Below are 14,001 nucleotides of genomic sequence, written 5' to 3' on the forward strand. Positions count from 1 at the left end.
GCATTTTGACCTGTAATAATGAAGTCACAGCAAAATAGTTGCCTACTTGTTTTCTGACTTCGATTTGGGAACCTGTTATCTATAAACCAGCTCCTGGCCTTTATAACCTAGACTAGTCCTACAAATTAAAATACTAAATCAACAGGAGAATAAAACACTGATTTTAGCAGGAGGAATAGTATGAGCAACCCTAACATAACTTGAATTAATTGAACTGCATACAATCTGCAGTTTCATTTAGTTTGAATTATCTGATAATTTAATGCACAAAATCCCTTATTTCCTGCTTTATTTATTTGGCTGAATTCAAAATAACGGGTAGTTTGTATTTTTAGTGTAATAAGAAACTTATCAGGAATAAACTGAAGTCTACCTTTGATCCCTTCTTCCTAGATAGGATTTAAATGGAGTTTTTAGAGCAAAAGGGCTAGGTTAATTTGCAGACACATAATGCCACTCCATTCTTTCTGTGGCTAGTTTAAAATCTGGCTGCGTGGCGAAATTTAATGTGGAATATCATTCAAAATGTACCAACTTCATTCTGAGAAACTGCTGCAAGGAAACTAGGTTCTATGCATTTCTCTACTTCAACTTTTTAAAATTTGGCATTAAAAAAGCACAGCAGTTAAAGAATATTGCTGTTCTCCTCTGGAGGCACTTGGACAGGGTAATCTCCTTATTTGTTCCAGTAGATAAGTCGAAACCCTTCAATTGTTAAAATATACTTCAAATCCCTTGTCACTATTTACATTCTGAATTATCTTGTAGCCTGTCTGCTGGAGCATGATAATGAATACTTTGTTACATAGTTTTTGATTACTAGTGAAACTGTTCTAGTCCAAGTTCTGTGCCATGATTCTGTCCTCCATCTCCTTGGCTGTTTGTAAACTTTTTAGTATTCTGGACTAGCATATTAACAATCCTTCAAACATCTTGCATGTTAAGATATACTTTCTTTGGCAGTGTTGCTAACCTGACAGTTCATATACTTACAGGATTGTAATTGCTGCGTTAATTCAATCAGTTGTAATAGCAGACTGGTTGTGGCTGAGTAAATCTGGTTGTCTGGTGAAGTAATTTATTGAAACAGAGAACGTCGTGAGGAGATCTGACAAATGTATTCAAAACCGAAGCAGGTTTTGGCAAGGTAAATAAGGGAAAAGCATTTCAGCTGATTAGTGCACTGATTGTGTGGTGTGTTGGAATAAGATCAGACAGGCTACTTGGCACTGAAATTGACAATGGCTCTGTACTTGCATACGAGCAGTGGCTACAAGACTGGGTCAGAGGCTAGGATATTTAGGGGAAGTAACACATCACTTGATCCCCTTTGTAAGGCTCAAGTCAGGAGTGTGATGGAGTCCTGCACACATGAATGGCTGAGTACAGCTCCAAAAACACTCGAAGCTATATACCGTCCAGGATTAAGTAATCTGCTTGATTGGCACCCCGTCCACCAACTTTCATTCCCTTCACCACCAATATAAAGTGGCAACAGTGTGCTCCATCTCCTAGCTATACTGCAGCTACTCGCTAAGGCTCATTTTGATGGCACTTTCGAAAGCCATGACCTTGACCAGCTGGAAGGACAAGAACAGTAGGCACGGGAAACATCACCACCTACACATTCACTTTGAGCCAAACGTCATCCTGACTAGGAACTATTTTGCTGCGACTTCATTATTACAGGTCAAAATCCTGGGAATTCCCTAACAGAATTGTGGATATACTGTGGATCACGGTAGAGTTTAATATTTTAGGTAGTTCAAGAAGGTACTTCATCACTACCTTCTCAGGAGCAATTAGGTATAGGCACAGCTTACAAAACAGTAGCTCTCCCGTCTTGTGCATAAATTTAAGATTGTCACTAAAATAGGCAAAGTTGAAAAGAATTTCTTTCACACAGGCAACCAGAAAAAGAAATGTTTTACAAGGAACAGTGATGTGAGAGGAATTCATATTGTTTATCAAATTCCTTTAAGAGCAATATGGAAAGCTAAAAGGCCCGGTATATGAGGTGGCAAACACTTTTGAGATTTAGCAAAGGCAAAATGGACTATATGGCCCAGTTTTACAGTGTAAAACTTTTTTTTTTCCTTTTAAATCGCCAATGAATGGCAATGCTGATTTAATCTTAAAAATTTATTCATCAAATTATTTAAATCTGGTAGCTTTTCTCACTAAGCCAATATAGGATCTTCTGAACATTGCATGTGCATTATCATTTTTAATACTGTAGCACCATGTTCCCCAGCCCATAACACAATGTACTTCGACCTGAGGTTGAAAGTTTATTATTCTAATCTGGCAGTAATAGCTTTTTACCAGAAATTGTTTCTTTTTGTCCTGGTTGACTTAAATGAAAGAAGATATGAAACAATGTTAGTTATGTACTGCATTGTCTCTCAGACAGCCCCAGTGGCTCAGTATGGTGGTAATTTTGATTATTGTGAATTGTAGTGTTTGCCATAAAATCAACATCTTTCCCTTTGTTTTTCTTTTGAAGTTTGTTTCTTTTGCTGTTGGAACATTTTCAAATAATTGGCAGTAAGTTGATCTGTGCAAATTTTGAATTGGATGGATTTCTTGCAATTATTTAGGCTGTTGCTGTGTGTGTTTGTTCTCCTAAACACCAGTGTCCTAAACTGAGTGAATTTGGAGTTTTTATAAGATGTCAGTGTAAACACTTGAGGTTAGGGGAAGAAAAAAATGATGTATAAGGATAAATACTTGTGGATGATCATTCAAATTCCAGCTCTGATTTAAATGATCTTCTTTTCACTTAACCTCTCCCTTTACAAGATCAAAACCGCAACTGTATCTATTTATTGTGGGTCACTTTGTGCTGAACAATGTATTTAATCAACATATAAGCCTCATATTCTCTCAAGGAAAGGAGGTTATTACTTGTATTATCCATCAGTCAAAGGATCCATTCTGTACTGTGATTAGTTTAAAATTACATCACACAATTGTAAAAGTGACAGGAGGATGCTGTGATATGTTGTGGTATGTAGCGTAGCTTAATTGAGTCTGAGTCTGAGTTCTACTCCTGGCAGGGCATTGCTTGAATAGTTTAATAAATGCATCACAAGGTGCATCACAAGGGAAGCATGCTTGGGATTACATATTTATCTCCAGCATTGTATCAAAATCAATACAGGTTTAAACCCCTGACCTCCATTTAGTGTGGTGGTGGATGGGTTGAGAATACAGATGGTAGCCTGGTTTCTTGGTCATCTACTTTCAGCCATTAGTTGCTTCTTCATGAAAATCTTGCAGAGTTTCATGGATAACTAATTATTATAGTAGCAGCAAAAGTCACAAGCTATCCGGAAGTTCCTGATCTTGATTTTGGCTGGTGTTCTAGCTGAGAACTGTTGTCTTGGCTTTGTGTAAATGAGGTACAAGGCTTTGCACACTCAATAGGTTAGTTAACCATTGAATGACTAAATTGCTGCACAAAGTCACTTTTCTGAGAAACATTTAATTACACAAATAAAAGAGAAACTACTCTGCTGTTTAGAGCATAATTTTTTATATTTAGGATGGTATTTACTAATATAGTACAAAAGTGAAAAGATTTTTCATCATAGTTAAGCTTCATGTATATTTATAAATGTAACTTATACTTTGTGGATGTTGGGCTGTCCTCATGAAAACATGATGTGGTGCAGTGTTCTAATTCTTCTTAATTTTCACCACCTTAGTTTAAATTTTAAATGTTCGTGAGGTTCCAGTTTCACGGACTATTCTCGTGTCTTCGTATTTCATTTCAGGATTTGGATTGGAGTTATGCACATGAGCTCCCGTGGATTCACCTGAATTGTGAACACTTCAAACCCTAATCGCTTGTTATATTGGAAGGAATTCATTAAATAGCATCGCTGATGTCTCTAATGGACAAGCACAAAGTGAAGCGACAGCGATTGGATCGAATTTGTGAAGGTAAGCAGATTGTACAGTTATTTGGTCTTTGGCAAAAATGGAAGTGATTATTGAAGAATCCCTTGATCAGTTTATCTGATCATGTGGCTGCCAGCTTTTCTAAGTTATAGCTGGAAGAATAATTTATAATTAGACTTGATCCTATGTTGCATTTGCTTCAGCCATAATACAATGCCAAGCTGACTCAACGGTAGTGATTTTTTTACATCTGGGTCATTAAACCTTGAATCTAGATCTCTCACTTCAGCAACTAGACTGATACTTTAGCCCAGCCCTGAGAGGGTTCTGGATTTATGGAAGTACTGTCTTTTGGGTGAAATATTAAATTAACTCTGTGTGTCTATTTAGACAAACACGAAAGATATCTGGTAGTATTTGCAGAGGTTCTCCTGGTGTCCTGGCTAACATTTCCCCTCTCAATCCCCTATTAATTTGTTAGCTTGCATTGCAAAAAATTGGATTATGAGTTCCCTACACAGCAATTAGTATTACAATGCAAAGTAATTGCCTGTGCATTGCTTTGAGACATTCCGAGGATATAAAAGGCCCAAATAAATTCAAGTTCTTTCAGTGTTGTAATGTAAGTTGCATGATGCTAGAACTCTATAAATGTAAGATAACCACAGGAAGCCAATTTCTAGTTTGCATGGAGCTTTCCAATTCTTACATTGAAGATCCACAACAACAAACTTAAAATAAAACTGTTTATTCAAACATATGGTAAACTGCAATAAAATTGTCACTTTAAAAAGAAAATGTGATTTTACATCTGAACTCTTGTATTACCTATAGGGTACAATGAGTTAGAGGTGCTTGTGAGGAGAAATACACAGAGAAACTGGGTTGTAAAATGAGTGATATTGGATAGACTACCTATTATATGGACTCCTCAATTTCCTTTCCAATCGAGTGGAAAGAAAAATGAGGTGGTGCGCAGAATGGTGGTGGGGCAGTAATGGATGGAATATATAACAGGACAGGTGAGTGGATGTAGTTTGTTTTACACCCTTATTGCAGTTGAGACAATGTTTATTTCTTTTGCTGGTTCAGCAGTAGTAATTAGCACATTCCAATAGATCAGTGGGTGGAGCAGAAGGTAGAGCTCACCATTTCTGGTAATGAATACACCATTAACAGGACCATCGATTTGGCGACTGCTGTCAAAATTTAATCTTAACAAGTACCAGCCTGAGTCAGTCTCCATTCATGTTTAGCAGGCTAAAAATAGATTTTCTAACTTCAAAAAAGAAATTTTGTACCAACATAAAATAGTCCATGAAATCCTCTAATCTGCTTAGCACGTCATTTGGTTGTAATAATACATTGGATTCTAAAATGGTGGACTGAGAGTAGCGTGGATCTTGCAGCTGCTCATGAGATTGCAGGCTTATTTCTAGATTTACTTTTAGATTTCTTACAGTTATTACATTTCAGTACAATGAGATTTTTATTTTGATTCATTTTAATTCTTTTATAGTCAAACACAAAATGCACATGATTTTTTTTCAAATGTATTGTGTGAACAGAATTCTCGGAAAGGCCAATACACCTCTTTCTTCTAGATTTCTTACGGTTATTACGTTTCAGTAGAGTTTTATTTTGATTCATTTTTGGTTCTTTTATAGTCAAAAACAAAACCAAAGAAAAACGCATAATCCTTTTTCAAACGGAGTTTTGTTATTGGACCTTTTGGAGAGGCATATGCATGGACGGCTTGGGGCTTTTTCTCTAAAATTATGTGTGTAGAAGAGAGGCTTTTTTTAACATCATTAAAGGGATTTTTTAAATCTCGGAGGAAACAATTGTTATAGGACACTCTCCTGTCAAGGGCACAGACAGGAGATTATGCAGCAGTGAACGTGAATCTAGGATAGAATGTTGCTGTCCTTGTGCCAGGATTAGGGATGTCTCCAAACATTTGAAGCATATTGTTAAAGGGGAGAGTGAGAAACCAGAAATTCTTGTACACATTGGTTGGAATGACATAGTTAGGGAAAAGATTAAGGCTTTACAAAGTGAATATGAAAGGTTAGGTAGAAGATTAAAAATCATAACCTTAAAAGTAGTAATCTCTGGTTTAGTAGCGGTGCCAAGATCAAATAAGGGAAAGAATAAAAAGATAAATCGATGGCTGGAAGAGGTGGCCATAATATTCAGGGATTCAGGTTCTTGGATCATTTGGGATCTCTTCTGGGGAAGAAAAGACCTGTTTAAAAAATGATGGGTTTCCGTGAACCTGAAAGGGGCCAATATCCTAGCGGGAAGATTTGCTAATTCTACTAAAGGAGACAGTAAACTATTAGAGGTGGAGGTGGAGGGATCCTCAGTAACAGAGCAAATCGAAAGATAGATGAGGATGCTTTTCAATCTGAAAAGAACAAGTTAATTAGTTAGAAAATGAAGTAACTCTGAAGAACTAAACTGCATTTATTTCAGTGCAAGGGGTCTTAAAGGTAAGGCTGATGAACTCTGGGTATGTTTGGGAATATTGGATTGGGATGACATGGCTATTGCAGAAACTTGGCTGGGGGATGGATAGGACTGACAGCTCAATGTTCTGTGTTTCAAATGCTATATGAAGAATAGGAAAAGAAGCAAAAGAGGAGGGGGAGTGGTGTTATTTTTTGATTAAGGAAAACATTATTACTGTAACTACAGAATATATTTCTGAAAAATCGTGCAGTGAAAATATATGGGTTGAAATTAGAAGTAAAAATTGGAGTTATCACCTTGAACATTGGCTGGGACTGACATAGTATTAAAGGTTTAGATGGTGAAGAATTTGTTAAATGTGTTCAAGAAAGTTTTCTTTACCAATATATAAATGTTCCGACTAGAGAAGGAGCAAAACTTGAGCTTCTCTTGGGTAATAAGACAAGGAAAGTGACTGAAGTGACAGAAGTGGAACTTTGGGTCTAGTGATCATAATTCTATTTGTTTTAAAATAACTGTGGAAAAAGATAAGCCTTCCATAAAAATTTAAGTTTTTACTTGAAGTAAGGCAAATTTTAATGGTGTGAGACAAGACTTTTCAAAAGTTGATTGGAGTAGACTGAAATAGTGCGGAAGCAGGCTATTCGGCCCATCAAGTACACACTGACCCTTTGAAGAACATCCCACCCAGACCCAGCCCTCTACCCTGTCCCTGTAACCCTGCGTTTCCCATGGCTAACCCAGCTAGCCTGCACATCCCTGGAAACTATAGATCATTTAGCATGACCAATCCACCTAACCTGCACATCTTTGGGCTGTGGGAGGAAACCCACACAGATACGGGGGGGAACACGCAAACTTCACACAGACAATCACCCAAGGATGGAATCTAACCTGGGTTCCTGGCGCTGTGAGGCAGCAGTGCTAACCACTGAGTCACCATGCTCACAGGTAAAGAGATGTCTCGTAAGTGGGAGGATTTCAAAAGTCGATAATGCAAGTTCAGAAGCGTTATGTTCCTGTTGGAGTGAAAGGTAAGGCTGGTACCATTAGGGAACAATGGATGAGTAAAGATGTTGAGGTTCTAGTCAAGAATAAAGAAGAATCATATAGACAACTGGGTTTAAATGAATCTCTTGAGCAGTATAAAGAGTGTAGGGGTATTCTTAAGGAGGAGATCAGGAAGACAGAGAGGATATGAGATAGCTTTGGTAAATGAGGCTAAGGATAATCCAAAGAGATTCTACAAGTACATTAAGAATGAGAGAGAGAGTGTGGAGGGCCCCTTAAAGATCAAAGAGGTTGTCTTTTGTGTTGAACCTCAGATGGGAGAGCTCTTAAATGAACATTTCACGTCAGCTTTTACTGTGGAGAAAGAAATGGAGGCTCGAGAACTCGGGGAAAATAAATATTGATGTTTTGAAAACAGTTCACGTTACAGAAGAGGAAGTGTTGGAGGCGTTAGAAAATATAAAGGTGGATAAATCTCTGGCAGCTGATCTAGTGTATCCCAGGACGTTGTGGGAAGTTACGGAGGAAATTGCGGGGCCCCTTGTAAATATATTTATCATATTTCATTTTTGTCATCTATATACCTATGGGGGAGGTGACAGATGAGTGGAGAGTGGCTAATGTTGTGCCTTTGTTCAAGAAGGGGTGTAAGGAGAACCCTGGGAATTATAGACTTGTGAGTCTGACTTTGGTGGTGGGTAAGTTGTTGGAGGTGACTCTGAAAGATTGGATTTATATGCATTTGGAGGGACAAGGAATGATGAGAGATAGTCAGCATGATTTTGTGCGAGGGAAATCGTGTCTCACAAACTTGATTTGAGTTTTTTGAGAAAGTAACCAAAAAGATTGTTGAGGGCAGAGCAATAGATGTTGCTTATTTGGACTTTAGTAAAGCCTTTGACAAGATTTCACAAGGTAAACTAATTTGCAAAGTTAGATCAAATGGGATTCAGGGTGAGCTTTCCAATTGGATACCAAATAAGCTTAACAGCAGGAGACAGTGATGGTGGAGGATTTTTTTTGGACTGGAGACCTTTGACCAGCTGTGTTCCACATGGATCGGTGCTGGGTCTGCTTTTGTTTGTTATTTATGTAAATGATTTGAGGTTAGAAAATAGAAGGCATGGTTAGTTAGTTTGCAGATAATACCAAAATGGGTAGTATAGTGGACAGTTAAGAAGGTTATGTAAAATTTCTAAGAGATCTTGATCAATTGGATCAGTGGACTGAAGAGTGGCAGATGGGGTTTAATATGGGTAAATGCAAGGTATTGCATTTTGGTAAAACAAACAAGGGCAGGGCTTATACAATTAAAAGTAGGGCCTCGGATAATTTTGTAGAATAGAGAGACCCACAGGCTCAGGGACATAATTCTTTATGGTTTGCATCACATACAGATAGGGTGGTTAAGAAGATGTTTAGCACAGTTGCCTTCATTGCTGAGACCTTTTGAGTATAGGAGTTGGGATGTTAGGTTGAGGTCGTACAGGATGTTGGTGAGGCCTCTTCTGGAGTACTGTGTCCAGTTCTGGTCGCCTATTATAGGAAGAATATTAAGTTGAAGAGGGCTTAGAACAGAGTTACTAAGATTTTGCCAGAAAGGAAGGAAGGTTTGAGTTATAGGGAGAGGCTGGATAGGCTAGGACTTTTTTCACTGGAGCATAGAACATTGAGGGTGACTGTTATAGAGGATAATAAGATCATGAAGGGTGTAGATAAGGTGAATGGCATTTCCCCGTAGTGGGTGATTTCAAGGCTAGGAGGCATTTTTTTTAATGTGAGAGGAGAAAGATTTAGAAAGGACATGAGGGGCAACTTCTTTAAACTGAGAGTGGTTCATGTCCGGAATGAACATCCGGATAAAGTGGTAGGCACGGATACAGTTACAACATTTAAAAGACATCTGGATAAGTACATGAATAAGGAAAGGTTTGGAGGGATATGGGCCAAGCACAGGCAGATGGGACTGGTTTAGTTTGGGATTATGGTCGGCATGGACCGAAGGGTCTGCTTCTGAACTATATGACTCTGACTCTGTAACATTTCTCTAACTACTGTGGCTATTCTACATTTATCAATTTCGAGCTAGAGGAATGTTCTGTAGAAACTTGACAGATTTATCATACCTGCCTGTCTTCAGGCTAGTTCTTCCAGTAATATGTTTTGTAATTAAAATTATTTCACACGTCTGTACATTCTTGATTATTAAAAAAGTGGATAGTTTAATTGTAATATGATGGCAGAATTATCGTCTGATCTGAGTATTGCATGTGTACATGCCTGGCCTTATTTTGACTGCACCTGAGACAAATAGAAGTCAATCAGAGCAAGCCTAGAGACAGGTAATATTTATAAATTAATTCTGCCTTGGAAAAACCATCAGTGAAAGTCAAAATCACTCATCCGATACTTGAACAGAAATGTGTTCCCAGTTTTAGGCAAATCTTATTATCTGGTTTTCTAAAGTGCTTACGTTTTGTACTCGTTACCCTTGCAGTCTTAAATAGTGTTTGCTATATCCTGGTCTTAGTCTTTTTTAAAATTTTCTAGCCAACAGACCTTCCCATGTCCAGTTAGTGATGTGATGATGAGCAAGTCTAAACTCTTAACAGCAAAACACTTTGTCATGTTGCTTAAGTGTGTAGCTACCACAATGCACTTGATGCAAGTCTTTGGCATTAATTGCCCGTGATTTATGTAGAGCTAGTTTGGATTCATGCTATTTACATCATTTTTTTGTTGGTTCAGCAGGGTGTCTGATTCCAAGATTAAATTTGAGATTACCTCCCTGGGTTACAACGTTTTAGATATTTTAAATCCATTCTTAAATAACTAATTGACCAATGCTCAAGGTGTCTGTGTACACACAACCAGAAAGCCCTGGCATCAGTTTTAATTGGAATGACAGTAGGGTTAGAACAGTTGGCTGAAAAATCTTTAAAGCAAGAATAGGAGAAATCTAAAAGGCTTCCTGCTCTCTCACAGTGGCCCCTGCTGGCAAATACACTGTATGGACAGTGAATGAGGGGTGAATCCGGCTTGGCTATGATTGATTCTGGTCAAGTAACCTGTGAGCACTCTAATGATGAAGCATAAAGAGCGGGTACTTTGGTGAAGTGCTAGCAGGCAATTGGCATTCATATTACTGTGCCTCAACATGATTCAATGAGGGATATGTAATTCCATGACAAACTGCTGAACATGTTCTATTTAATTGTATTATACATATTACAGCCACATCTAATTTGTAGTTTGGGAAAGGCCCTTTTTTTGTTGTGGTGGCTGACAATGCTGCTGAGTAGCAAGACAGCATTCCCATGGTGTGTCTTTCATTTGTTCTTTGCTTTGGTGTCAAATATATTTAAAGAAGCTTAAGAATCCCTTTTGCCCATGATATGCAAGTTTCATCTATATTTGAGGGTAATCATCCTCTGTTGTTTTGAAGAAGTAGCTTTGAAACCAAGTTAAAAGAGAACAAATAAGCAGACACTGGGTTTTTTGAAATTTGACTTTCTGTCTGATGTTTTTCATCAGATCTGATAGCTACAGATTTGTGAATAAATGGAATGAGAGAACAGCAATGGCAGTCAAAATTCCATGGTTGAGGATTTGATTATGACTGGAGATTACTTCCAGCTGCAGGCTTTAATTTGTCATTCCCTCTTCAAGGGGACTAGTTCACTGGACCACATTTCATCAAGTTGTACAGTGGTACCTGCAGCACCTCTATCCATTTAGACAATTAGCGACAAAGTCACATCAGATTTTGTTACACCACATCTTAAATGCATAGACAATGAAACAATATGAAAGCAATGACCCCCACCCCTTTTCTCCTCTTGTACCATAATTCTACATTTAAGTTTTTGGTCTCATGGTCTAAACATTCTTCCTCATACAAAGGGTAAATCAAAGGATGGCATCCCCAAAATGGTTTTAACCAGCTCACTTTCTACCAGGTAGTATCTGGGAATAGGCCGTTTCTCTTATTTTTATATTCACAGAATGGTCAGCAATCCTAGAAGAAAGAAGTTTGAGGTTTAAAGTATAGAATAGATGTATTGTACTTGGAGCAATTCAGTGCATTTACATCAAAACTCTGATGCTGTCAGGTGGAAAAAGTAAGTTCCAAGCCATGGTTGGTGGCCTGCAGACCTCAGCAACCATTTTAACCCCCAGGCCTCATACCTATGCTGCTGATCCTAATGGGCAACTCGCTGGCAGAAGAGGGATTTCCAGGTGGTAGGTAGCTTAAAAAGCTGCTGGGATGGGAATTCCGGTGGCCATTGAGAGAGGGAAGGGTGGCATACGGGGCTGAAAACTTTCCTTTTTGGGCTATGAGGAGCTTCCTGGCAGTGCATGGTGAATGTAATCCTTACCTAGCTGGGCCTTTTCTGGACCTGGATCCTATTTCTGTTTCTAGTGGGAAATGCCCAGCAGCTTCTCTGCTCACACCAGCTACGTTAACAGTCGAAGCCTTATCATCTCAGTCAGCTGGCTGTACTTGGTATCTGAGCTCAAGACAGTATTATAGAAGTTGAATACCAGTAGATTAGTTACCTTATGATTTTTAAATTCTGGTTCTTGTAGGATGGGTTGTGTCAATATCACTTGTGAAGTGCCAGTTTAGTTCGATTATTAAATCCTGCCTTAGTCATGGGTTTAAGAACTTGAGCATGTAATTTAAATAGACATTCTGGTGCAGTAATAAGGTGGTGTTGCATTTCATGAAGTGTGACATCTTTCTTTGAGATGAAATGTTAAGCTATTTTTCATTTAGGCTTATGTTGAAGATATTGTGTCTTGTCCAACTGGCCATTCATCTTATTGCTGTTCCGAGGGTTTACGATGTTAGGCCACTAACTGTCAAAGTAATTAATTGTATGTGTATTTTGGGAGATTTCTGAACAATGCTAAGGTGTTAAATAAAAGCAGGTATTTCTTTAAGTGTGCTGAATGCTGATTGCATATTATTTTCTTTGAGAAAACTGCTTTATTGCACCTTGTGACTATATTTAAAGTCTGTTCAAACAGTCATAGCCCACTGTGGGTTTTATTTTGTGTTGTTAGTTAGTGAGGAAATATTCTGGACCAAAGCACATTTGCCTGTAGAGATGGTATAAGAAACTGATGCATTCATTTGCCCCAATTAAATTGCACCTGTCCAGGAAGCAACTGAACTGACCTCAGATGCATGGACACAAGGAACTATTTCACAGCAGAGATCCATCCTTGATCTCTGCCAGAATCCCACTAATTATGGAGGCCTTTCATTTGCTATCTCTTTGAAACTCTGTTTCAAAAAGTTTTTATTGCATTTGCTTTTTGTACTTTTTCTTCTGATTTTATTCTTTAAAATATTCTTATTTACATGTTTGTTTCTCATTAAATTGTTGGGGTGGAGTAGTTAACCAGGATTAGGGAGGCTATCAGCTTGGTGGCTCTGAATTAAAACATTGAAGTACAATTATTAACTGGTTATTTCAAGCAATTTCATCATATTAACGGTGCATATTAATTTGTGTCCATGTTGCCAGTGACAGGCCTTAATTCTCCCAATAAATTTACCCCATAATTGATTGATTGTTCCAAAAAAAAATTCAAGAAGTTTAACAAATATACTTTCTGAATTGATTTTAAAATGGATCTCAATTCTTCAAACTGTTTCATTGCACGGTATATTAATCATTGGATTTCCTTTTTAAACTGGGACAGCCTGTTGGGTATATGGGGGTTCAAAGACTGTTAACCATCAAGCAGTTTACTTTTGTTATGCTTTGCCATCTTGATAGGAAGTCAGGTGCTTGCAGTTTTCAATCTCGAACATTCATCCTAGACACTTTACAACAAATGTTATGGTTGTTTTAACATATTCCTGTACAGTTACTTCAAAACTGTAATGCTGCTATAATTTGTCTTGGTTTCCTAGCTCATTTGTTTGGGTATGTACGTTACACTGGTTTGGATAACTATACTTCCAGTTTTCATTTATACCAGTGTAGTTTCTTCTTGCACCCCAGAGCAGTTCGCAAACATGTTTACAGACCACACTTGGCATAAAACCACGCCAGGGAAAATTAGGAATTGGTATCAATGTTTGGTTAAAGAGGTGGGTCTAAAAGAACTTTTTGAAGGAAGTAAAGAGAAAAGAATTCCAAAACTGAGAGCCTCAGCAACAGAAGGCACAGCAGAAGGAACAATTTAAAAAGGGACTTCTCAAGAGGCCAGATTTAGATGGAGGTTGTAAGACTAGAGGAGGCTACAGAAATAGCAAGCGGCAAGTTCACGAAGGGATTTGAAAACAGGAATTCAAATTTAAAAATGGAGGTTTAACCAGTCATGAAGCCGAAGCAATGGTTTAACTGAACCACAGAGATTAGGCAGGCCCTGGAAATGAACACTGGTCCTTCTAGCATTGTGCACATCTGGATATCATGTGATTAAAAACATTGGAATTGCTATGGTAACTAGTCCAGTAAAATAGCTGGCTGACACTCATTTCCTGGACATGCGCTTGAAGAATAGCCATTTAGAATAAAATTAGAGGCTTCTTGATGTTTCTAAGACTTCCTCAGAAAAATATCAGGAGCGAATAGAGTTATTTGACAA

The 14,001-nt window shown here is 38.0% G+C and overlaps 1 protein-coding gene across 3 annotated transcripts in view; it reads left to right on the forward strand.

Annotated features, from left to right (window-relative positions):
• LOC109934160 (C-terminal-binding protein 2) overlaps positions 1-14,001 on the forward strand; it is a 271,333-nt gene that overhangs the window by 106,076 nt on the left and 151,256 nt on the right. For all 3 annotated transcript variants that reach the window (XM_048608970.1, XM_048608972.1, XM_048608971.1), the window contains exon 2: positions 3,780-3,948. In XM_048608970.1, coding sequence (XP_048464927.1) covers positions 3,891-3,948 — 58 coding nt within the window. In that variant the 5' untranslated portion in view covers positions 3,780-3,890. The remainder of the gene's footprint in view (positions 1-3,779; positions 3,949-14,001) is intronic.

Source organism: Rhincodon typus, chromosome 20 (assembly GCF_021869965.1).
Source record: "Rhincodon typus isolate 14 chromosome 20, sRhiTyp1.1, whole genome shotgun sequence".
Classification (NCBI taxonomy): Eukaryota; Metazoa; Chordata; class Chondrichthyes; order Orectolobiformes; family Rhincodontidae; genus Rhincodon; species Rhincodon typus.